We start from the raw sequence: 26,390 nt of genomic DNA on the forward strand, positions 1-26,390 counted from the left end.
AGTACTAGATTTCTTAGTTGTCTCTAGCAGGACGGGTCTTGTTGGTGCAACCATGTTGCTTCTGTTTATGTCTCTGTATTGAGTTGAATTTGTTTCATGCATTTTATCTGTTTGGATTCCTAACTGATGCAGATGTAAAGTGTTCTTGGCATTACTTTATGAAAGTACATTACTGCTCTTGGAAGGGATTTTAGGCTGTGTATGTGTGAGATTTGTTAAGAGTTTCTTTGAAGGTTAATGCATAGAACCAGGAATTCAGTTGGTTACTACTAAAGGAGTCATTGTCAGTCATTTGGCAATAGTTTCATTTGCTTTCATGAAATTGGGCTAATACTTAGCTAACAACTTAGCTTGCCTATCAGGGATGCGATCTGATGGTAACTCTGATTGATACCGACAATAATCACTTGGACCTGCGCTTCATCACTGTAGAGAAGGTTTACTGATAAAACTCCATGCTACTGAGCAGTATGAGAGATTAAAGGAGAGTCATGAAATTCTGTTACTTGCTTGCAAACATTCTGATGATTGAACCAAAGCTTTACTATTATAAATCATATTGCTGAGTGTTGGATAGGATGTGGAACTGCGATCGACTGTGTAAAGTATCCTCAAACTCATTTTCCCAGTGGTATAAGGTTATATTCTGGCCCCAAGCACAAAGTTTCAGTAGAGGATGCTCTCAGTGGTTCTGAACCTCACTGTAACAGACTTTAACAGAAGACATTATTGGAGACCCAGGGATAAAGTGTTTATTTTGGAATTAGTTAAGCTTAGTAACCTTAACAAGCTTAGTGAGCTTGAAAGTAACAATTACACATTTATAAGTCCCATACAGCCCCCTTTTGTAATGACCCGAGGAAACACTTATGGGTCCACTGATTCATCTCCTGGGGACCATCAGTTTTCCATTGGTCTCTGGCCAGACTTTTTTAGACAGTTTCTCTTCTATGCATTTAAGAAATAACACGTGGAGGAATTTTTCTAAAAAAAACACCTGTGCTTTGTAGAAATTTAAAAGAAATATAAAAATATGAAAAAGAAAGTAGGTAAAACATAAGCCTACCGTCCAGACATAATCACCTTAAACATTTTGGTGTGTGTGTATGCATATCTTAAATTTTTTTTTTCCCTGTGTGTGGGTAAAGAGGAAAATATTTAAACACTAAGTTGGAATCATCATATACTAGTTTTAAAATTTAGTAGTTTCATATTGTAAATATAATTTTTTTTTTTTTTTTTAAAAAAGGAAAACCTGATCACTGCTCTCATTTGAAAGTCTATGGCAAAGATTAGCTTTGGTGAAATCTCCAAATAATTACACTAATTATATTCCTCTGTACTTCTTAAAAAAGTTGTTAAATATAACTCTTTTTTTCCCCATAAAATATTTCTGAGAGGTGTTTGTTTTTCTATAGTTTTATAGATTGTTAAGAATAAAAGAATCTATATAAATGGGAAAGTAACAGGTTTTCTCCTGTCAAATACATTCTTATAAGTGGAAGCATACAGGTTAATGTCTAAATGAGGGAAGAATGATGGGCAGAGTCATTAATTTCTTGTTTACTTATGTCTAGAACAATTTGTTTTCAAGGGTGTTTGGTGGCATTGAACTTGAATTTCATCAGGCATATTTGTACTTCTGGGGGCTGAGGCAGGATGGTATTTGGTTTATTAACAGTGGTGTGGACTTCCAAGTAGTACACAACTGTGTTGCCACATCACTTAGTGGCTGTGGGCTGAGGGCAAGCTACTTACTGTGTTTTTTGGAAATAGCACGCCCATGTACATAATGTGTGCAAGCATGTAATGCGTGGAGATGGTGAAATTGTGTAAAAAAAGTTCTGGCAAATGTTACTTCAGATCTTATTTGTATAATAAAGATATAGCCATGGTCAAGAAGTCATGAATTGAGTTTGGTAGTACCTCGGTAATCTGAAAATAACCCTTTCGGTGACCTGTGGGACATACAGTATCCCAACCACTTTTTATGCCTCTGGAGTTCTTTGGGAAGGAGGTGGTCGGATTTGAACATCTTTAGCCTCAAGATGGGTGCCTTTTGAGGTGCATGAAACTCAAGAACCCTGAGTTGGAGCCTCGTTTTGTGTATATTGAGCATTGTCTTAGGTGATGCCTTTGGAGGGTGTGGATTTTCTAAACTTTTGACAAGTTTGCCTGAGATAAGCCTTCTCACTATGTTTCCTAGTTACTATGTTCTCGTGAGAATGTACTTATTGCAAGAATAAGCTATTGCCAGTCTTCATTCCGCCGTAGTGGCCATTTTCTCTTTGACACCATTCATTGTTTCCAGGTGTTACTGGCTCTCTGCTGTTCCAGCTTCTGAACAGTAAATACTGCCTTTGCAATAAGGACTAATGCATTGCAGTGGTACTTTTCAAGAGGCTTGAACTCCTATAAGTTATTCTTAGCCTGCATTCAGTCGTAGGGCCCAGTCATTGCTTCCATGTGTAGCAGGTGGAATGCACTGCTGTGAGCAGTTCTGCAGTATTCCAGGACAGCTGTTTCTGCTGCGTAGCTGTTAGTACTGCTTTTGTTATAATGAAGAAGACGTAATAGTGGTAATTTGCCTGAGATTCAGATTCCTTTAGTTTTGTTTGGCCTGTTAAATACTGCTCTTGCAGTAATGAAGAATGCATTGTAGTGGTACTTTTTCTGAAATTAAAAAAATCCCTTGGCTTTATCTATTTGGGCTGTAAGTACTGCTTTTGCAGTAAGGAAGAATGCATTGTACCTTGTTTTGAAAAGTTTCATGAAAAAAATATTAATGCTAAGAAGGAGACTAGAGTAAGATACATGTGCAGTCATTGCCAGGTGCCTTCATGTTTGTTTGTTTGTTTTAATGTTTAGGTGATTATCCTTTTTTATTTGTACATGTACAACATGTATATTTTAAAAAGGTCAGGATCATACCACAAATATAGTTTCGTAATTGAGTTTTCAGAATATATCAGCATTTTTCACGTCACTAACAATTCTTTTCTAGCATTGTCTTTAAAGGCTAGATATAATCCATATTGTTTTTTTTTTTTTCAGTTGTACTTTAGATGAAGGTTTATAGAACAAGCCAGCTTCTCATTAAACAGTACACGTATTGTTTTTTGGCATTGGTTAACAATCCCATGACGTGTTAGCACACGCCCTTCTTGGCCTTGGGCTCTCTGTTACCAGCTTTCCTGCCCCCTTCTGCCTTCTAGTCCTTGTCCCTGGGCTCGTGTGCCCTTTTAGTCTCGTTTTAGGAGCCTGTCTAATCTTTGGCTGATGGGTGAACCTCAGGAGTGGGTTCATTACTGAGCTAACAGGGTGTCCAGGGGCCATGACTCCCAGGGTTTCTCCAGTCTCTGTCAGGCCAGTAAGTCTGTTCTTTTTTTGTGAGTTAGAATTTTGGTCTACATTTTTCTCCAGCTCTGTCTGGAACCCTCTATTGTGATCTGTGTCAGAGCAGTCAGTGGTGGTAGCCGGGCACCACCGCTGACTGTACTGAACACTGACTGGAGGCTGTGGTAGTTGTGGTCCATTAGTCCCTTGGACTAACCTTGTCCTTGTGTCTTTAGTTTTCTTCATTTTTGCATGTTCTTGAAGGGGTGAGACCAGTGGAGTATCTTAGATGGCCGCTCACAGGCTTTTAAGGACCCAGACGTTACTCACCGAAGTAGAATGCAGAACATTTTCTTTATAAACTGTGTTACGCCAATTGGACTAGATGTTCCCTGGTGCCTTTGTGTTTTACAAATTTTCAGGAAATTAAAGGGGGAAAAAAAAGATTTTATCCTTGATTCAAGTTGCCAGTATTTACTGCATCCAGGGTCAGCTGTGGCAAATGTGATCCCACATAATGGATATCACAATTCATAACTCACAACAAAAATTCTGAATTGGCACTTTAATTGGCATGCCTTCCATTAGTGAAAACACGTAGTATCAATAAAAAATTCAAATGAGGAAATAATTGGGTCTTGAAAGGGATAAACAGTCGAAACTGCGTTTGTTTCTGTTAATATAAGTTAATAGTTATATCCCCATTGCTTTCGAACCTTGAACCTACTGAAGCCTGTCCATGAATCATGTACTATCCATTGGAAGCATAAACAAAGTGCCTGCACTGGCGTAAATGGCGTCAGGCAGCTATCAGTGGGAGTCTTGATTCAGCCTGCCTTGATTTAATTATCACAGTCATCGTCTTACCGTGGCTTTTAATTGGAGGAGTAAACAAAGCAAAACTGATACATGATCGCTCTTGGCTCAGCAGTTGAATTTGAAAATCTTATCAGATGATTTTAAGTGAAACCATTAAGCCATGTTAGATGTACCTATTTCATAGTCTAATTATGTCTTATTATCAGCGTCTTTGATATCAGTGATCACAAAGCACCTTAGTCAAGCAAGCCTATAAAAGAACCCTTGCTTCTTGTGTATCTCACATTTGATTTTTGCAGTTTCTTTACTAGAACCAGCCAGTTATTGATTATGTTGTGCGCATTTTTTTCAGTATACGAATCTAAATCTTAGAACCCTTTAGAATCATGGCAGGAATTAAATGCAAGTCCTACCCTGCCAACTTTAAACTGAAAGTTGTCGAGAGTGTAGAAGAAGCAACAGCAGAGCGGTTGTAACAGAGCTCAAGGTTGCAGAGTTGTCCATTCGCGAATGAAGAAAGAAGGACCTGGAGAAAACAAATCCACAGAAATGCACGCATAGCGGGAACAAAGTCAAATGGCCTGAGTTGGAGAATGACTTGAAAGAGTGTATTGTTTCTTGAAAGGAACAAAATCAAGCCGTCTCTACTGTCGCGATTCAGATCGAAGCAAAGCTTCTGGTAAATGAAAGGAATCCCAGATTTCAAGACGAGTTTCACCTGGATTTCGAAATTCTTGAAAAGGAATGGCCTTTGCTTGAGAATGAGAACCACTGTAGGCCAGCAACTTCTGGATGACTGGGTGCAAGAGATGGTCAGCTTTGAAGGGTTCCGGGAGTTGGGTGATGATGATGATAATCAATGAATAAACTAAAATGGTCTGTTTTAAGATGAAAACACTGTACAGTGTCTTCTGGTAACTTTTATTTGTTGATTTCAGAGACACTGGTTATCAAAAATTATGTGTACTTTAAGATTTATGAAAAGAGGTTATATACAAACAACGTCTTGTTTTTGTAGTTTTAGGCCTAGGATCATTTCTTACTACTTTCTAGCTCTTCGTGCATTCATACTCTTTGGTTTCAGCATGGCATCCCATTTCTATCACAAGCCCATTAGGAAAATGTCTACCTTAAATGAAGTTTCCGTGAGATCAGTTTTATCCCAGTGACAAATCCGTTGGACAGAAAAAAGAATTGGAATCGAAATCAGCAGCATGTGAAAAAAAATGGTGTGTAGCATGCTTAAAGTAACGTGCAGGGAGGAGGGAGTTTGCTTGGTTAGCAAAACAAAAAAAAAGTATCACGCGTACGTTTTTTGCTTAAAAATATGATAATCTCTGAGTCTCAAATTTCCTTATCTGTAAAATTTGTGTGAGTAATTTTTAGGAGTCCCTGGGTGATGCAAATGGTTAAGTGTTCTACTGCTAGCCAAAAGATTGGTGGTTCAAACCCACCCAGAGGTGGCTTGGAAGACAGGCCTGGCTGGCTGTCTGTGAAAGGTCACAGCGTTGAAAACCTTATGGAACAGTTCTGCTCTGCACACATGAGTTGTTAGGAGTCAGAGTTGACTCAGTGGCAGTAACAAGTTTCTTTGTCACGGAAGTGTGAGTTGTAAGGTTAAATGAGAAACTGTGTGCCTACCAAATAGCAAGTTTAGATAAATGGAAGTTCTCTCCCATGTCTTTTTAAGTCTTTGTCACCCTTAGAAAGAGTTACTTAAATTGGATTAAACTTGGTTCGATACTATGAGGTGTCAAGAAATAACAGCTTTAACAACAGGGTGGCTGATGAGTTTTTATATTCTATAAATTTTGCTGGATGTCTGGGTAGATTTTAGGAGGGAGATTGTTTTACTGAATTAAGATGTACAGCTCAGATTTTGGTTAGTATAAATGGACTCTACGTAATTTTGGATTTTATTTCATCTACATTTTGATGAATTAAAATAATTGACAGTACTTATAAATTTTAATGCCTCTTATATTTCCTTTTGTTGATGTTTCATGGTTTGGGATACGGGGTCTTAAGTTAACAAAAAATCTAGCATTTAGAATAGATACTGAATTAGATTTTTAAAAAACCTTTTACTGGAATTTTCAGGCATATCCAAAAGTAGACTAGCATAATGAATCCTCATGTATCATCTATGACAGCCATCAAATCATAGCCACTCTTGTTTCATCTATTACCCCTTCTTCCCTTGCCCCAGTTATTTTGAAGCAAATTTCAGACATGAGGTTATAATTTAGAATTACGATCCATGACATTTGCCAGCTTGGCCTCCCTACACCTTTATGTGTAGATGTAGTCTCATTCATCTCCTGTTTTGAATTGAATTTCACTCTTTCATAATGGATATAGTCAGCTTTAATTATATCCAGTGTTGGCCTACTTTAAATTATAAATAGTGATAGTGAAATTTATTTTATTTAAAATTATTTAAAAGTTTTGTGCTGATAAGTATTTAAAGCATAGTATTGATTTCTAAGCTTCTATCATAATCATACTTGGGAGGCTTGTCTGGTGATCAGAACAAAGTGTTTAATTCTGGGTCCACTTTGTTAGCTGCATTAAGAAAATTCTTAAGTGGATCCACAGGTGCAGATGAAGATTGGAAAAGTACGTTCTTGAGAACTTTTGGTAAATCAGCTATAAGATGCAGTGTAAGCTCCTTAAGCCTGTATTGTTTTCTTCAAATAAGTTGCTTTCAGGAGAGTTGCTAGTATTTTTTTGTTTTTTTTAAAGCACTTGGAAATAATGAATCTGGTTAAATCAGTGCTTAGCTTTTCCTGTTTCTTTGTATTTTAAACAGTAAGATTTTCTACTCCATGAGACTTCGATGTTGTTTCTGTGTGTATATGGCAGGAGAGGGGAATTGGGCCTGATTTAAAGTAGTTCTGCCCATGTATGCATGTACATTTCATGCTTGAGATTTATTGGCTAGAAGAAAGCCAGAAGCTGTAGGTTAGTTTTTTCCTCCTAAAGTATATTGAACTGCCATAGGTTAAACATTTTAATTTTACAAAGCATATGGATATCTTCCTTCACATTTTATAGATTAGATGTCATATGTAAGAAATTAAAATTATTAAAAGTTACAATCTGTTTCTTCTTTATACTTGTAATGACTAACTTTATATAGTTATTTGACGGAATTTTTTCCTGTACTTAAATTTTTTCATCTCTGATTTATTTCCATATTTCCTTGGAATCTTGGCACAGTATTTGAGCCAGGAGACTTGTATAAAGCTTGAACTAAATTAAGTAAAATCATTGGTGTTAAATGGAAACGAGCACCTTTGAAGTCTTAAAGTCTCTGAGGTGAGGTCATTCCCAGATACAGAGTACCAGTGATACCAAAAATACCTTGATAACTAATTAAACACTTCCTGAGCATAAGCATTATATATTGTTACACTGAATTGGAAATTGAATATCCATGGAGCACAGTCAAGAGTATGTAGCTCATTGAGTTTTTCTTAACCAATAAAAATGATAATTTGTATGACTAATATTTAAAAAGCACTGTATTAATTTGAAATGATATGCCATTAAGGTTTTTGGAATGTGTATTTGAGTCCACATGTGACTGTTGGTGTCTAAGGTGGATGTTCTTAGCAAGGGCTGTATTATAATAGTGTAAGGAACTTGATGGGACTCATGGATTTGGTGGTTCATTTGTTATTGGGAATGAGGACTGGTAGGTGTAGTTGGATAATAACCTAGCTTCTGTAATGATTGACTGAAACAGGGGTTCTCCATCCTGATGGCATTTTAGAATCATCTGCTCAGATGCGATATTCTTTTTCCTTTATGAGTTTTATATCAAATTTAGGATTTTATAAGATTATAAAAATGATCTAATTTTATACTTTTATGGGAGTTACGTTTTGATCATAATGATGTACATTAAGTAGGTGGAATATTAGTTATTTGAAATGTACAAGGTGTGAAAGGACATTTTTGAGATAGAGTTGATGCGGATGGGCTGGTGCCAGTCCCAAAATCAGTGATATGAATGTAGTGAAAGTCATTTTCAGAGTTGATTCATTCCTGTGCTTTGAAATTCAAACCAGCTTTGAATTTGGAACTACCTTGTAAAACCTTGCAGGTGCAAGACAAACTCTTCTTAGGCCTGATTTTGTGTTACGGAAGCTGAGGTATAAAGAGCTCTAGTGTACATTGCCTTGAGGCAGATAGATGAACCTACAGTGCCCTTTTAGCCCTGTTGTTTAGTCTACTTCTCTCATGTGTGTTGATGTGGTATCTCCCCAACCCCTAGATAAACAGAGGCCACATGACCACAGAAGCTAAGAGAGCTGCAAAGATGGAAAAGAAGATGAAAATTTTGCTTGGGGGTTATCAGTCTCGTGCTATGGGGCTCATAAAACAGTTGAATGACTTATGGGACCAAATTGAGCAGGCTTACTTGGAGTTGCGTACTTTCGAAGAACTCAAAAAACACGAAGATTCTGCCATTCCCCGGAGGCTAGAGGTAACATCATGTTTTATTGCCTTGCAGCATTGCTTAGAAACAGAGCTATAAAGAGTTATGAGGGCTTTTCTTTTTTTTTTTTTCTTTCTCTTTCTTCCTGTGCCACAAGGCTGTATCTGAAGTTGATACAGTTTGGATTTTTTTTTTCAAGGAGGGCCTGAAGTTCTTGACCTTTCCAGTCTAGAATTGCCTCTGTGTAGGTGGATGCATAGATAAAAAGGCTGTCCCTTTCCTTGCTTTCTGTTTTGTATGTAGATACTCTTATGAAATGGAATTAGTAACCCTTGTAATTTGTCTCCCTAAAATTTAATTGCACCCCATTCATGTAGCTTTCTGAGGTACATTAAAATGGTGCATTTTGTTTCATAACGCAGGATGCTGGGAACAGAGCTAGTCATTCCAAAACAAATCTTTGGCCAGGTTCGGTACAAATGTGTTTAGACTTATCCCCAAGTGTGCGTTTATTTAAGTGCACTTGTGGGTATCGGTATGACCATAACTGCTTGTTTATTGGAGGTAGCAGCAGAGATTTCACACCAAGATAGTAGCTCTATGACCACATCAAAGAATGGCTGCAGTACTGGTTTTATAGCCAAAGTATTCTCTATGTTTGTTTCTTGTTGGGAAATACCTCTTAAGAATCATCAATCAGCTCAACTGTTTGCAAGGTGAAAAAGTGCCATGATGTCTTTTTAAGTTTTTTATTATATTTACATATGAAATAATTATTGAATATTTTTGTCTCTTCAAGTGTCTGAAAGAAGATGTTCAGCGACAACAAGAAAGAGAGAAGGAACTTCAGCATAGATATGCCGATTTGCTGCTGGAGAAAGAGACTTTACAGTCAAAATACTGAAGCACCGTTTATAATTTGTCACAGGGTGAATTAATTGCTGGTTTTCGTACTCTGGAAGGCTGAAACTTATGTTTATCTTCATTGACAAATTTGCTCACCATCTGTGGTTTTCGCTTGTTTATTTTAAATGATATCCATCTTACAAATTCTGTGTGTAAAGACTTTAACTCCGCAGGATATTTTAGGGTTTAAATTATTAAGACGATCATTCTTTTAGCACAGTCATATTTGTAAAATTTTTTAGTTTTGGCCTTTAATTTAAAAAGCCTGATTTTAAAGTGCTGCCTGTGAGTAAACTCTTGAATAAAAACAAAACATAAAAAATTGAGAATGTAGCCTTTTGTTTGAGGTAATTAGATACTTTAAGTGCCCACAAACCAGCAAATATGTGCTCTGTGTCATGTTTAATGAGTAACTCTTGGGTAATCAAAATTGTGATCTGGTATCTTAAATTCTTAAAAGGCAATCCTTCTGTGGCTCTGTGATTTTTGACAGACCATTTCAGTGTAGACTGGTCATTTCTCTATACGCTGACAGGATAGAGTAGCTTTTTAATGCCTCATTTTTTTTCTCCTCATTATAATTTCAGATATGGTCTCTTCCCCGTCTAGCTGCTTACACAGTTAATGGATTAATACTCAGAAGATTTAATTTTTCTTAACCTGCTTTTGTAAATATTTTTTAACAAAGGCGTTTTATAGGTTAATTTCAACAAGGTCATCAAACTTTATTAAAGCTCTGCGTTTAGCTTAAGTAAATCACACAAGCATAGGATTTGGGGAATGGGCAGAAGTGGGGAGATCTGCTTTATAGCAATCAATATGAAATGATTTAGGTGACTGTTGGTTGGCTCAGTGTGTTGGGCTCACCAAAAAACTTTATCCAATCCTGGAATACTTAGGGGCTCAAAGGGAGGGGAGGAGGGACTCATTCATTTGTTCATCAGACGTTCACTGAAAATACGTCCTGTGCCTGAGGCCTGGTCATAGAACAGTGAATAAAGTAGGCATGGTTCCTGTCCTGTGGGAGTGACAGACAATTTAACTTCAAATGTTTGTTGAGTGACTTCTATGAAGAGCAGTTACTAAGACAGACAAAATTCTTGCTCTTATGGCAGTGACATTAGTGGGAGGAGATATTAAACACACTTAAAAGGGAAAAGTACCAGATTGTGAGTTTTAGATTCAATGGAGGGAATTAAAATAAGATGATGTAAAACAGTGACTGAGTGGCTAAAGAAGATCTCTCTGAGGAGATAACATTTAAGATAACATGCAGTTGACATCTTAAGAAGGAGCCGTCCTTGGGAGGCTCAAGGGAAGAGCATCCCAGGTAGTGAATAGCTAACTCAAAGCCCTTTTGGTATGTTTGAGAAAAATAAAGGAGGACTGTGACTAGAGTGTCAAGAATGGTGTATCAAAGACCTGTTGCTGTCGAGTCGGTTCCAACTCACAGTGACCCTATAGGTCAGAGCAGCACTGCCCCATAGGGTTTCCAAGGAGTGGCTGGTGGATTTGAACTACCAACCCTTTGATTAGCAGCCATATCATTTAACCACTGTACCACCTGTGTATACGGCCATGGTAAGGAATTTAGATCTTAGTAAGTATGCTGGGAAGCTATTGGAGGATTCTAAAGAAGGGAATGATCAGATACGGCTTCAGAAACATCATGGTAGCCATACTGTAATGTCTTACCAGCTTGAAGACAGGGAAGCCAGCTAGTTTAAGAACCTGATGTAGTAATCCAGGCAGGCAATGAAAGTTTTTCAAACTGGGCCATGGTGATGGCGATGAGTAGATGGATTTGAGAGGTAATAATCCTGTAGTCTTACCATACCATTGATTTATATTTTCCTGATACCCATATCAAGTCACTTAATCCTAATACTTTTTTTTTTTTTTGTAATTTCTCATGGAATTTACTAGGAAATACTTTGTTATTATCTGTGAATAATGATACTGTTTCCTCTAATAGTTTTATTTAGTTTTTATTGCAAAAGTTGTTGGCTGAAATGTATAGAACAACATTAAATAATGATAATGGTAGGTATTGTTGCTAATTCTAGTGGGAATGTCCATAGTGTTACCTTTAAGTTGATTGTTTTAAGTTAGGTTTCTTTATCCAGAAAGGATATCCTCCTCTATTTCTAGTTTTTCAAAAGTTAGAATTAGGAATGGCTCTGAATATTTGTTAGATATGTATTTGGGGCATCTATGATCATGATCTATGAGCATATATTTTTCTGATAATATTATTATTAATAGATTTTCCAACATTAAATAATCTTCGCTCTCCCAGAATTAGGTGCATTGGTTTTTTTAAATAAGATTTATAATTCAGTTGCATTTTATGTATACTTGGATTATATATAGATTTAAAAGAGTTGATATAATAGTGTTAATATTCACTTTTTTTCTCAAGTTTGAAGTAATGCATGTATTTCCAGCCAAAAAAACCCACCAAGAATTGCATAATTTCAAAACCAGCAGTCTCAATGCCTTGTAAACTGCTTATGCTTTTGCCACAGAGCAGTGCCACTTACGGTAAACGGACATGCTGTCATCCTTGGTTAGTATTGGGTAAAGCGCAGCGTTGTTTCTTTGCACCCCTCCGAACCTGACTTGGTGACTTTTAACATTGATGTTTATCATATTCTCTCACAGGCATTCATTAAGTGGTAGTGTTAAAAAGCACGCTCAAGTCTTTAAGCCAAAAGTTAAATTTGATAAATGAAAAGAAACCACCTCTGACACACATGGGATCATCAAGGAATCTATTTTATGGCAGCTGGTGTGTGTGTGTATATATATACACATATGTACACACATATATATTTAACACATTATTACTACAATAAATATCCTTGTATATAAAATTGTGTATATCTTCATGATGAATTTCCTTAAAATACATTCCTGGAAGTAGAATGGCAGGTCAAAAGTATGCACATTTCTCTCCCGAACGGTGGTACGAATTTATACTCCCACTGCTTTATGAGGGCCTGTTTCCTTAATACCTCTGCCAAAAATGTGTGATATTCTAAAATCTGTATATCAGTTTGACAGGAAAAAGTGTATCTCACTGTTGTTTTAATGGCAGTCCTTTGTTTTTAGTGTGGCTCAACATGTTCATATGTATTTGATATTTACATTGCTTTTTGAAGAAAGGTTTTATAGAGTCCTCTTTGAAACATTAGAAATAATGCTGAGATCATAAAAAACAGTATCAAAGAAAAAGTACACTACAAACATGCATCCTCCCTATTTTTACATTTATTTTTCTTAGAAGTTAGTTTTGAAATATGTGATATCATCAGAAATGCATTACTACTAAAATGTGACCACTCTATTGGTACTTTAGAATTCAATTTGCTAATCTATTTAGAAATTTTGCATCTCCGGATGAGTGAAATTGATCTTTTGGGCCATTGTCCAAGTTCTGGCATTGGGATTTGCTAGTTCTACAAAGTGTATAGGATAGCTGTATATATTTTTCTGTGCATTAAGCAGTTATAGCATGAGGGTGATTTGAAGTTTGAAGGAATGTACTTGTAAGAATTTTCAATTCAGAACCCTTTTTGAGACTAATTTCTTGATAACTGCCAGTTTCTTTTCTGAGTATTGAAATGTTATTTTAAAATCTAAGTAATTTTAAATTTAAAACTTAAAATTACTTAAAATTAAAAATTAAAATGTATATTAATTTCTCCTTTTATGTTTATGGGAAGCCCTGGTGGTGCAGTGGTTAAAGCGCTTGGTTGCTAACCAAAAGGTCTGTGGTTCAAACCACCAGCTGCTCTGCAGGGGAATGATGTGGCGGTCTGCTTCTGCAAAGATTTACAGCTTTTGGTAAACCCTATGGGGCAGGTGTCCCTATGAGTTGGAATTGACTTGATGCCAGGGGTTTGGTTTGTTTATTACTTACTAAATATATGTAATTGGTACTTTTCCAGAAAACTTTTTGTTTTGTTGAGACTTAAAACAATTATTAGCAGAGAATTCTAATAAAAAGAGATTAAAGAATTTCCTTGCTATTAAATTTACAATTGCTTAGTTCTGAAAGATTTACCTTTTCTTAGTTCTGTCATTTCTTAATTTTTTCCTTGGTTAGATTTGCTAAGGATATCTTTTCCCTTCAAAAAACCAGGATTTGGATTTGCTTATCAATTATGATTTTGTGTTTTAAAGTGTCTTGATTACTCCTTTTATGTTTACCATTTCCTTTATTTTCTCTAGATTTTTTAGAGGTGCTTGTTTTTTGTTTATATACAGGTAAATACAGTTAGGGCTTTTTTGTTGCCTCTAAGTTCAAATATATTCGCATCCAGCTGTTTTAATACACAGTAGCTTTATTTTCTAAGTAGTCTGTCATTGTATTTTAAATTTTTGATTCAGTAATTAATATTGAAAAATTCCTGTGTGGTTGGCTTTTTTTTTTTGATTGTTGCTGGTTGTAGTATTTTTACCTTGTGAAAAGAAGATACGGCTTACATAATTTCTGCGTTTTAGAATTTATTGAGATTTTGGGCCTACCATTTAACTACTTTTTAAAAGTGTTCTGTGGATGTTTTCTATGGTGTTGAAAAGAAGGTTTATGCAGTTTGATTGGGATGGAGTTGAATAAGTCAATTTAATGATTCAAATTGCATTTTATTTTTTGAGGGTTCTATGCCTTAGAGTCTCATAGTTATTTCACTCAATTTTGTCGTGTTTGTCTAGAGCTTTTGTCAGTTTTGATACTGTTATTTAGTATACAGATACTTGTGTCTGTTAGATACAACCCATAAGGAAGACTTTAACTAGTCTAAAGTTATTCTTTTGTCCTATTTATGCTTTTTGCCTTAGGTTTTACTTTGATCTTATTTCTTTCTCCTTACTTTGGTTTATATCTAATTAATAAATTGTCCTTTTATTTTTAACATTACATGTAATTTTTACGTGTGTCTCTTAAACAGCATATCATACTGGATTTTCAACCCATTTGGAGAATCTTTGCATTTTAATAGGGGAGTTAAATCCATTTGCGTTTGTGGTTAATTACTGACTTTGATCATGTTTTATGCTTTCTCACTCATTCCTGTCATTGCCTAACTGGACTGTAATTTTCTGGTTTTGATTTTCTTAGTGATTTAGAAATCCTGTTATAAATTTTGGAAACCCTGGTGGCGTAGTGGTTAAATGCTACAGCTGCTAACCAAAAAGGTCAGCAGTTCGAATCTGCCAGGTGCTCCTTGGGAACTCTACAGGGCAGTTCTCCTCTGTCCTATAGGGTTGCTATGAGTTGGAATTGACTCGATGGCAGTGGTTTTGGGTTTGTTATAAATTTTATAAATGATTATGGTGTCATTTAGGGTTCAGGATCCAGTCAAGAGAAAGAAACCACACCAGTAATTTGAAAGAGGAAAATTCAATATGAAGAATTATTAACTAGTAATAAGGGATTAACTACTAAGAGGCCCAAAGAGATTTCTAAAGAATACAGGAATAGTAGATGTAGGGAACGAGTCCTAGGTGGCACAAATGGTTAAGTGCTCGACTACTGGTTCAAAAGGTTGGAGGTTAGAACACACCCAAAGGCACATCTAAAGACAGAGGCCTGGGATCTGCTTCCGAAAGATCATAGCCTTGAAAACTCTACGGACTAGTTTTACTCTGCACACATCAGGCTGCCATGAATTGTAGCTGACTCGTTGGCAGCTAAGAACCAAGATGTAGGGAGTAGCCACTACCTCTGTGCCTGAGGGAGTGCACCTAAGGGAGGACACATTTGGGAGAGCTCTCCCCTCTTTGCCCCCAAGGCTGAGTTTCAGATCTCATTGAAGAGGGTGTGTTGTGGCCCACTGAATGGAGAAGATTGTTGAGGTCCCACAGTCTGGGGTGGACAGACAGGTGCCAGTGAAGTCACAGGTGCTAGGAAGTCACTTGCTGGAATGCCAGTGAAGTTTGGGGGAAGGCTGCTACCTGTGGCGCCAGCAAAACTATGGAGAGTGTTCACTACTTGACTCCCACACGTTGCTGGCAGAGAAGCCTCTTGACAGCAAGTAAGCCCCATGCTGACAGTGATGCAAGTAGAAGCAGGAATAAAAAGCACAAGAACCAGGAGAAGTGAAGCTCCTTCCACTGGCTGTGTCCCTCCAGTCTTACAAAGGAGAAAACTTTATAGATTACAACTCCAATACCACAGAACAGGGTAAAAGAGTGGGTTTGGAGCTGGCACTATACCTATTTTTTTTTGCAAAGTCACACCCAAGCCTGTAGTTTACCGAGCATCTGGGTAAAAATGAAGTAGTTGAACTTGTTTTAATTCTGTAAACAGCTCCTGCTGCTTTAAACCATGGTCAGGGGACTGTTTATATATGTTTGGGAAATCTTCGGGGTATGCATCATGCTTTATTGTTCAAAACTATTTATAAATCTGGTTGTCCCTGGTGGGAGATTTTTGGGTTTGGATCTGATTTTTTCATCTCTGGCCTCTTGAATTTGGTTTCCTTGGTTCGTCATGCTGCCTGCGATCCTACATGATTCTTTTGGGTTCCCTTTGGTCTGCATTTGTAGCCACAGATGAGGCCAAGGAGGGGAATTCAGACAATCTGATCTTTTTAAAAAAGTTTATTTTTTATCAGAGTAATACGTGCATATGTTTTACAAAATGGAATTCTGAGAAGATGGTGACAACTGGAATAGTCTTTGAATTTTGAATTTTCTTCACACAAAACCCCCTGGACAACATTTGCAACATAACTGGATGACAAGATATTCCCATGAACACCAAAATGTAAGTGGGTGGGGCTAAACCACCAACAGGCATAAGGTCTGTGTGCTATTGATGATGGTGCAGGAGAAAGCTGAGGGAAGCAGTGGGGCGTGTGACCCGAGAACAGGAGAACTCTAAAGTAGCCAGCAGTTACTCATGGAATATGTGGTGGACCAATCTGAGAACAGTGGCTAAAACAGAAGCGTTTTGCTCACTCCAGTAGCAGGTGAGCGCAAGCGAGTAAAAGTTTGAAGAGAAATTAGCAACCTCAGTGATTACTGTGTTAACATTTTTTTTTTTTTGATCTAAGTATTTCAAATCTTGTTTTGTCTCAAGGCAAGATTGTTTTCTTTGGGGGAAAAATGCAATAAAGTAGTCCTAGGTGGATATTAAAGTTATCAGCTGCAAAACCTTTGTTAACTTATCATCTAGACCCGTGTTGTCCAGTGTGGTAGCCACTAGCCACATGTGGCTCTTGAGTGCTTGAAATGTGATTGGTTGAAACTGAGGTGTGCTTTAAGTATAAGATGCTAATGGGATTTTGAAGACTTAGTATGGGAAACAAACAAAAAAAAATTTATATTCCTTACATGTTGAAATGTATTTTGAATATATTAAATAAGATATTAAGTCTACCTGTTCTTACTTTTTTTTTTAACGTGGCTTATAGAAAATGTGACTGTGCATATGTGGCTTGCACTGCATTTCTATTGCGCAGTGCTTTTCTAATTGTTTTTTTTTTTTGCTTATTGATTTCTAATTCCACTGTGGTCTGAGAGCATACTCTGGATGGTTTCAATATTTTTAAATTTATCAAAACTTGACTAGAGAGACACCAACATTGAGACTGATGGTGAGCATTAGATATATAATTACTTAGACATTACATCAGCCTGGAACTGGGCTCTCACGAATGATCCTCAACTAAACGGGCCCTAGGAACCGAGAAAGATAACAGAGTTACATGGGAAATTGTCAGCCCCAACTATTTATTCTTCAATTAAAAAAAAATTAGGTGTTTTGGGTTGAATTGTGTCCCCCGAAAAGTTATTTTCAAGTCCTAACCCCTGTACCTATGAGTGTGACCCGGTTTGGAAATACGGGTTTTCTTTTATTGTGTAATTGAGGTCATACTGGATAGGGGGGATCCTACACCTAATCCCTTCTGAGTGGTAACTTATAAAAAAGAAAAACAAGGCATGGAGACACACGGGAAATAGACCATGTGAACATCCGTCTATAAGCCAAGGAATACCAAGGAATGCCTGGGGCTACCAACAAGGAAGGACCTTCCCCTGCAGCCATGCCCTGATCTGAACTTCTAGCTTCCAAAACTGCGAGACAATAAATTCTGTTCTTTTAAGCCACCCACTTGTATTATTTTTGTTATAGCAGCATTAGGAAGCTAAGTCAGGTAGGGCCATGGAGGATTACACCATTGAGATCACAGGGCCCCCTAATTTCAACAGAATTTCAGAGTAGCTGAAGCCAAGGTGGATGCAACTACTGAAAAAGGCAGCAGGGATGAACTGGTAATCAGAATGCTTGGCCCACAGAAATATCTGGTGGTGGCTAATTTATTATGATGTCCTTAGGAATAAATAGATGGGCAGCCTACTTAGACTGTTGTTTGATTTAAATAACCGAAAAAACACTAGGCAATATATTCTTACATATTACTGAGATCATGAGGCTGTTATTAAAAAAAAAAAACAAAAAAACTTCCCTCATGTTGCAGAATTATGTCATAGTCTCCAGATCTAGTGTTTGATTTGGCAGGTAGTTTTCAGCTGATCTTAAGTACCCCTTACTGTCTGCTCAAGGTCATAGCAGACCTTCTCTCTCATATGCAAAGCTGGAGGTGCCCACCTTCTAGCATCTTTTCAGATAATCTAGTAAGCATTCCCCCCAACACATCTGTCAGTTGGTTGTACTGTGAGGGCTTGTGTGTTGCTGTGATGCTGGAAGCTATACCACTGGTATTCAAATACTTGCAGGGTCACCCATGGTGGACAGGTTTCAGCTGAGCTTCCAGACTAAGGCAGACTAGGAAGAAGGACCTGGTGGTCTACTGCTGAAAAGAATTAGCTGGTGAAAACCTTACGAATAGCAGTGAAACATCGTGCCAGAAGATGTGCACTTCAGGTTGGAAGGCACTCAAAATACGACTGAGGAAAAGCTGCCTCCTCAGAGTAGAGTTGCACTTAGTGATGTGGATGGAGTCAAGCTTTCAGGACCTTTGTTTGCTGATGCGGCATGACTCAAATCCATTCGCAAGCAGAACATGAGTTGTACAAAGTATGAATCTAGGAAAATTGGAAATCATCAGAATGAAATGGAATGCATAAACATAGATTTTCCTAGGCATTAGTAAGCTGAAATGGACCAGTATTGGCCATTTTGAATCAGACAATCATATGGTCTACTATGCCGGGAATGACAGCTTGAAGAAGAATGGCGTGTTCATCGTCAAAAAGAATATTTCAAGATCTATCCTGAAGTACAATGCTGTCAGTGATAGAATGATGTCCATATGCCTACAAAGAAGACCAGTTAATACGACTATTACTCAAATTTACACACCAACCACTAAGGCCAAAGATGAAGAAATTAAAGATTTTTACAAACTTTTGCTGTCTGAAATTGATTGAACATGCTAATCAAGGTGCATTCATAATTACTGGTGATTGGAATTCGAAAGTTGGAAACAAAGAAGGATCGGTAGTTGGAAAATATGGCCTTGGTGATGGAAACGATGCCGGAGATCCTATGATAGAATGTTGCAAGACTAACGACTTCCTCATTGCAAATACCTTTTTTCAACAACAGAAACGGTGACTATATATGTGGGCCTCACCAGGTGGAATACATAGGAATCAAATTGACTACATCTATGGAAAGAGATGATGGAAAAGCCTACTCTCATTCAGAACAAGGCCAGGGGCCGACTGTGGAACAGACCATCAATTGCTCACATACAAGTTCAAGTTGAAGATGAAGAAAATTAGAGCAAGTCCACAAAGAGCCAAAGTATGACCTTGAGTATATCCCACCTGAATTTAGAGACCATCCTAAGAATAGATTTGACAGGTTGAACACTAATGACTGAAGACCAAATGAGTTGTGGAATGACATCAAGAACATCCTACATGAAGAAAGCAAGAGGTCATTAAAAAGACAGGAAAGAAAGAAAAGACCAAAATGGATGTCAGAAGAGACTCTGAAACTTGCTCTTGAATGTTGAGTAGCTAAAGCAAATGGAAGAAATGATGAAGTAAAAGAACTGAACAGAAGATTTCAATGGGCAGCTTGAGAAGACAAAGTAAAGTATTATTATGAAAGGTGCAAAGACTTGGAGTTAGAAAACCAAAAGGGAAGAACACACTTGGGATTTTTCAAGCTGAAAGAACTGAAGAAAAAATTCAAGACTTGAGTTGCAATACTGAAAGATTCTACGGGGAAAATATTAAACGACGCAGGCAGCATCAAAAACAGATGGAAGGAATACACAGAGTCAGTGTACCAAAAAGAATTGGTCGACATTCAACCATTTCAGGAGGTGACATGATCAGGAACCTATGGTACTGAAGGAAGAGGTCCAAGCTGCTCTGAAGGCATTAGTGAAAAACCAGACTCCAGGAATTGACAGAATACCAATTGAGATGTTTCAACAAACAGATGCAGCTCACTCATCTATACCAAGAAATTTGGAAGACAGCAGTCTGGCCAACTAACTGGAAGAGATCCATATTTATGCCTATTCCAAAGAGAGATGATTCAGCAGAATGTGGAAATTATCAAACAGCATCATTAATATCGCATGGAAGTAGAATTTTGCTGAAGATCATTCAAAAGCGGCTGCAGCAGTACATCGACAGAGAACTGCCAGAAATTCAAGCTGGATTCAGAAGAGGACGTGGAACCAGGGATATCATTGCTGATGTCAGATGGATCTTGGCTGAAAGCAGAGAATACCAGAAAGATGTTTACCTGTGTTTTATTGACTATGCAAAGGCATGCGACTGTGTGGATCCCAACAAATCCTGGATAACATTGCGAAGAATGGGAATTCCGGAATACTTAATTGTGCTCATGAGGAACCTGTGCTTAGACCAAGAGGCAGTTGTTCTCACAGAACAAGGGGATACTGCATGGTTTAAAGTCAGGAAAGGCATGCATCAGGGTTGCATTCTTTCTCCATACTTATTCGATCTGTATGCTGAGCAAATAATCCAAGAAGCTGGACTATATGAAGAAGAACAGGGCATCAGGATTGGAGGAAGACTCATTAACAACCTGCGATATGCAGATAACACAACCTTGCTTACTGAAAGCAAAGAGGACTTGAAGCACTGATGAAGATCAAAGACCACAACCTTCAGTATGGATTATGCCTCAACATAAAGAAAGCAAAAATCCTTACAACTGGACCAATAAGCAACATGATAAAAGAAGAAAAGATTGAATTTGTAAAGCATTTCATTTTACTTGGATCCACAATCAACACCCATGGAAGCAGCAGTCAAGCAATCAAAAGATGCATTGCATTGGGCAAATCTGCTGCAAAAGATCTCTTCAAAGTGTTAAAAAGCAAAGATGTCATCTATAAGACTAAGGTGTGCCTGATCTAAACCGTGGTGTTTTCAGTTGCCTCCTATGCATGTGAAAGCTGGACAATGAATAAGGAAGACCAAAGAATTGACACTTTTGAATTATGGTGTTGATGAATATTGAATATACCATGGACTGCCAAAAGAATGAATAAATCTGTCTTGGAGGAGGTGCAGCCAGAATGCTTCTTAGAGGCACAGCCAGAGTGCTCCTTAGAGCGTCTCACATACTTTGTATATGTTATCAGGAAGAATCAGTCCTTGGAAAAGGACATCATGCTTGGTAAAATAGAGGGTCAGTGAAAAAGAGGAAGACCCTCAATGAGATGGATTGACACAGTGGCTGCAACAATGGGCTCAAACATAACAACGATTGTGAGGATGGAACAGGACTGGGCAGTGTTTTGTTCTGATGCATGGGGGGTTGTTATGAGTCAGAACCAACTTGATGGCACCTAACAACAACAGTAAGCATTTAGAGCAGTGGTTCTCAAGTGTGACCCTTGGAGCCCTGGGGGACCCTGAGACCCTTTCAGAGGTTCTGCAAGGTCAAGACTATTTTTATAAATAACACTAAAGATGTTATTTGCTTTTACCGTCTTTCAGAGTATACAGTGAAGTTTTCCAGAGGCTACATGATGTGTATAGTCGACAGCTTCTAAGATGTTCCTCTGTGATCCCTGCTTCCTGGTATTCATGCCTTGGTGTAATCTCCTCCCATTGACCTTCTAGCCAAAAGAAATCCGAAAAAATGATGGGATGTCATTTCCATGATTAGGTTATATAAGACTGTGACTGCTGTCTTGCTAGCAAACTATTGCCTCCTTTGCTTGCGCCCTTTGATATGGAGGAAAAAATCCCAAAAGCCATGTTGGAGAGGCTTATGGGCCAAGTAACTAAAGGTGGCCTCAGGAGAAGCTGAGGCCCTCAGTCCAATAGCTCACAAGGTGCTGAATCCTGCGAAGAAATTAGAAGCATACCTTCCCCAGTCGAGCTTGGAGATGAGACGTCAGCCCTGACCAACACTCTGAGTGCAGCCTTGTGAGTTACCCTGAAGTGCAGGACCCAGCTGAGACAGACTACTGACCTATAGAAATTGTAAGATAACAAATCTTTGTTGTTTTCAACCACTAACTTTGTGTTACACGACAAAAGATAATTAACACAATGTGTGATATTGCAGCAGACTGAACACAGTAGCACGTGGTAGAATCCAGCTGTCTTCTATTAACCCAGATATTAAATGTAAAACAATGCCACTCTTCTCACTGAAATATTTTTTGGAACAATAGTTATTTTTCATAAAATATTGCGTGTTAACATGGAAAGTTTTTTTAAAATTATTTTAAAATGAATTAATAAATATTTTTAAATTTTCTCAGTTTTAATTTTGAATACAGTAAATAATAATTTAAAAAACCAAACCAGTTGCTATGGAGTCTATTCCAACTCATGGCAACCACGTGTTTCAGAATAGAACTGTGCTCCATGGGGTTGTCAATGGCTGGTTTTTCTTTTGTGGCACCACTGGGTGGATTCAAGTCGTTGACCTTTCGGTTAGTAGTTGGCTAGGACCCACATAAACAAAAGCTTTTTGGGGCCCTCAGTTTTGTTAAGTGTAAAGGAATTCTGAGACCTGAAAGTTTGAGAACCACTGATCGAGAGTAAACTTAACCAGATCTAAGTCACATCTCTTGCTTGGAGAATCTCCAGCTTTCGGTTGTCTCCAAACAGAAGTGTTATGGTAAGTCCTGCTCTCCTGGTCCTTTCCAGCCATCCCCACTGTGCCTGGGAAGGGAAAGTTGGGTAGCTGTGGCTTCTGCGTGCAGTGAATTCCTCTCTGTTCCTTACTTTCTCTTCTGATTCTTAAGCTTTTCAATTTGAGTAAGCAGCAGAAGTGACCCATTAGGTTTTGTTGTTTTGGCTTCATTGTTCTGTGTCTTTTTCTGTCCTGATCTTGGAGAGGTGTGTAAAATATAGTGTCACAAGGAACCCCCAAGCACTTAGTGCAACAAGATCTCATTTGCAGATGAGGCGATAGTAAATCTCCTGCGGGAAATGTATTTGCTGGAACAAAATTGGTGTCCTAGCTGAGACCAGAGCCCGCCCTTGTTTTTTCCACCATATTCAGCTGTGGCAAGATCTGAAATCCTAAACCAGACCAACGCTAGGACACTTATTAGTCTTTAAAGCAAGCAACACTTTATATACTGTACCTAGTAGACCCTAGGGACTCATCACCCTGCAAACTGGCATAAACTGAAGTTTTCAAGGAGTCCACCTTTTGAATTCATGAATAGTTATGGGAGGTTCTTTCTATATGGTGGGAGTGTATCTTGTACTGATAGTTTTGAAACTAAAATCACTGAAAAGTAATCGTCATCCACTTTTGCCAAGCGTCACTTGATACACTGTCCTCACCTGACCCCACCCCCGCCCCCGACAGAACATTTGGCTGAATGTACCTGAATGTTGTCTTTGTCTAAAGAAATGGTTAAAGAACAGAAGGTGGACCCAATTTTAAAAGTGATGAATATGGCCTGCCTCTGGAGGTTTATCATGGATTTAACACAAAGGTTAAACATATAATTTGCAGTCTGCTCTCAGTCCTTGTAGGGAGCCTTAATATCTGACCAACAGTGGAACTGTTCAAAATATGTTGTTACATTACTCCAAGGAAAACTCCCTGCCCTCAACAAAAAAAGATCAAGTCTGCCAAGTAGAGTTTTGTGTTTTTGCTTGAAAAATCTAGACTAGAAGGTTTTAACATCCATAGAAGTGTCTAGTGTCTGCCCCCAAAGTCCTCTTAATTGGTATAGGAAAATGGAAGAAGAGGAAAGAGGATGGCAGCCATGTTGTAGTTGAGTGTTCTGCTGCCAGGGAAGTGAGAAGCTTGGCATGAATGAGCCGCCTCTTCCCGGCCTGATGACTTAGGGAGAGTCCATGTGAACAAACAGCCACAGAGTACTTGTGGGGTTCCACCTTGGAGACTGACCTTGAGGGGAGGCAGAATTTTGTCAGTGATGAACCAGCAGATGGGAAGCAGACACTTAACTCAAGGAACTTTGGGCAGTCTATTCTGCAGAAGCTGACGTTTACTGGGAGAAAACTAGAGATGGGGGCGGGGAGGGAGACTAGTGAGAATTATCCAGGTCTCCTGTTTGATTTTGTTTATTTTCAACTGCTGCTTTGATGGAATCAAGAATTTCGTTCTTGCTTTAATGAGAATCAGTTCTGAAATGACCTGCCTGTTATGATTGGTCAAGGAAGTTGTGGCATACCTCTTCCAAATTCCATCAATCTCTGTCAAGGGGTGTGGTCCTAAGCACTGGTTGGAGCCAGCTGGCTCAGCGCACCATGGGCCAAGTGCCACCTCGTGGTAAAATAGAGGAGTTGTTTTTAACCGAGTCTAATCAAATCATGTTCAATCAAGTGTCATCAATATTTACAAGCAAATTTACTTTTCTTGAAATATTTATTTTATTTCTCCCCAAGTTTTATTTATTTTGTGGTTGTTTCTGAGAATATACGCAACAAAACATCGATTCAACAGTTTCTACATGTACAATTTAGTGACATTCTTTGAGTTGTGCAACCATTCTCACCCTCTTTTCAGAGCTGTTCCTCTCTTACGAACATACACTTACCGCCCCCTGAGGTTCCTATCTAATATTTTGAGTTGCTGTTGTCAGTTTCATGTCATATAGATAGTTCTTAAAAGAGCATAATGCTCACGGCAGACCTTTTTTACTAGTTGAGCTAAACTATTGTTTGGTTTTAAGATGACGACTCCAGAGGATATTTTTGGTTTAAGGTTTAAATATGATCTCAGGGCAATAGCTTCAGGGGTTCATCCACCCTAGTGGCTCTAGAAGGTCTAGAGTCCATGAGAATTTGAAATTCTGTTCTATATTTTCACCCTTTTGATCAGGATTCTTCTGTGGAATCTTTGATCAAAACGTTCAGTAATGGTAGCCAGTTCTTCTGGTCTCACGGCAAAGGAGGCAGTTTTTCATGGAGGCAATTAACCACACATTCCATGACCTCCTCCTTCTTCTTCGGTTGCTCCAGGTGAGTAGAGACCAATTGCTGTGCCTTGGATGGCTGCTTGCAAGCTGTTAAGACGCCAGGCACTATGCAACAAACTAGGAGGTAGAACAGAAGCAGTAAACACGTTATTAGGCCAATTAAGTGGGATGTCCCATGAAACGATGACCCTAAACCTCCAAACCAAGGAACCAAATCCCATGAGGTGTTTGGTTGTGTATAAGCAGCCTCAGCAGCTACCCTTTTTTTTTTTTGTCACGGTTGTAAATATATCTGTCACAGAACTTTTGCCAATTCAACTTTTCACAGGCGTACAACTTATTGACAGCAATTATGATAATTGGCAGTGCAACCCTGCCCTTAATTAATATAATTTTTCCATCACCGTTAACTCCCCCCCTTTCCCCTCCCTCCTACCCCTGGTAACCTCTAATAAACTTTGGTCTCTATGCATTTGTCTTTTATTGTCTTTTTATATAAGTGAGGTCATACAATATTTGTCTTTTTATGATTGGCTTATTTCACTCAGCATAATGTCTTCAAGCTCCATCCATGTTGTAGCATGTATCAAGACTTCATTTCTCCTGCTGAGTAGTATTCCGTTGTATGTAAGTACCACATTTTGTTTATCCATTCATCTGTTGATGAGCGTTTAGGTTGTTTCTGCCTTTTGGCTATTGTGAGTAGTGCTGCAATGATCATTGGTGTACAAGTCCCTTTTTGAGTTCCTACTTTCAAGTCTTTTGGGTATACACTTAGAAGTGGAATTGCTGGGTCATACGGTAGTTCTACTTTTATTTTTTGAGGTACCACCACACTGTTTTCCACAATAGCTGTATTATTTTGCATTCCCACCAGCAATGGATGAGGGTTCCAGTTTCCCCACATCCTCGATAACATATGTTATTATTATTATTTTTAATCTTAGCCATCCTAGTGGGAATAAAATGATATTTCATTGTGGTTTTGACTTGCGTCTCTCTAATGGCTAATGATGCGGAGTATCTTTTCATGTGTTTGGTGGCCATTTGAATGTCCTCTTTGATGAAACGTCTGTTCAAGTCCTTTGCCCATTTTATGGTTGGGTTATTTATCTTTCTGTTGTTAAGTTGTTGAAGTTTTATATATATTTTGATTATTAGATTCTTGTTATATACATGGTTTTTGAAGATATTCTCCCAGTCAGTAGCTTGTCTTCTCACTTTTTCAGTAAAGTCTTCTGATAAACAAAAGTTTTTAATTTTTATGAGGTCCCACTTGTTTATCTTGTCTTTTGCTCTTTGTATTTTTGTCAGATATATTAGATAATCCATTGTTCAAAGCCAGGCCTGATAGTGTTGCCCCTGCTTGTTCTTCTAAGAATTTTATGGTTTCAGTTTGCACATTTAGGTCCTTAATTCATTTTGAATTTGTTTTTGTGTGTGGCGTGAGGCATGGATCCTGTTTCATTTTTCTTCATGTGGTAATCCAA

At 38.1% G+C, this 26,390-nt stretch overlaps 1 protein-coding gene across 4 annotated transcripts in view; it reads left to right on the plus strand.

The window, feature by feature from the left end:
• The window catches only part of CDC5L (cell division cycle 5 like), a 45,047-nt gene extending 35,210 nt beyond the window's left edge, over positions 1-9,837 (plus strand). For all 4 annotated transcript variants that reach the window (XM_064286747.1, XM_010587380.3, XM_003403888.4 and 1 more), the window contains 2 exons: positions 8,438-8,650; positions 9,402-9,837. In XM_064286747.1, the coding sequence (XP_064142817.1) occupies positions 8,438-8,650; positions 9,402-9,506 (318 nt within the window). In that variant the 3' untranslated portion in view covers positions 9,507-9,837. The remainder of the gene's footprint in view (positions 1-8,437; positions 8,651-9,401) is intronic.
• Positions 9,838-26,390: the final 16,553 nt, after the last annotated feature.

The sequence above is a fragment of the Loxodonta africana genome, chromosome 1 (genome assembly GCF_030014295.1).
Source record: "Loxodonta africana isolate mLoxAfr1 chromosome 1, mLoxAfr1.hap2, whole genome shotgun sequence".
In the NCBI taxonomy this organism is placed as follows: domain Eukaryota; kingdom Metazoa; phylum Chordata; class Mammalia; order Proboscidea; family Elephantidae; genus Loxodonta; species Loxodonta africana.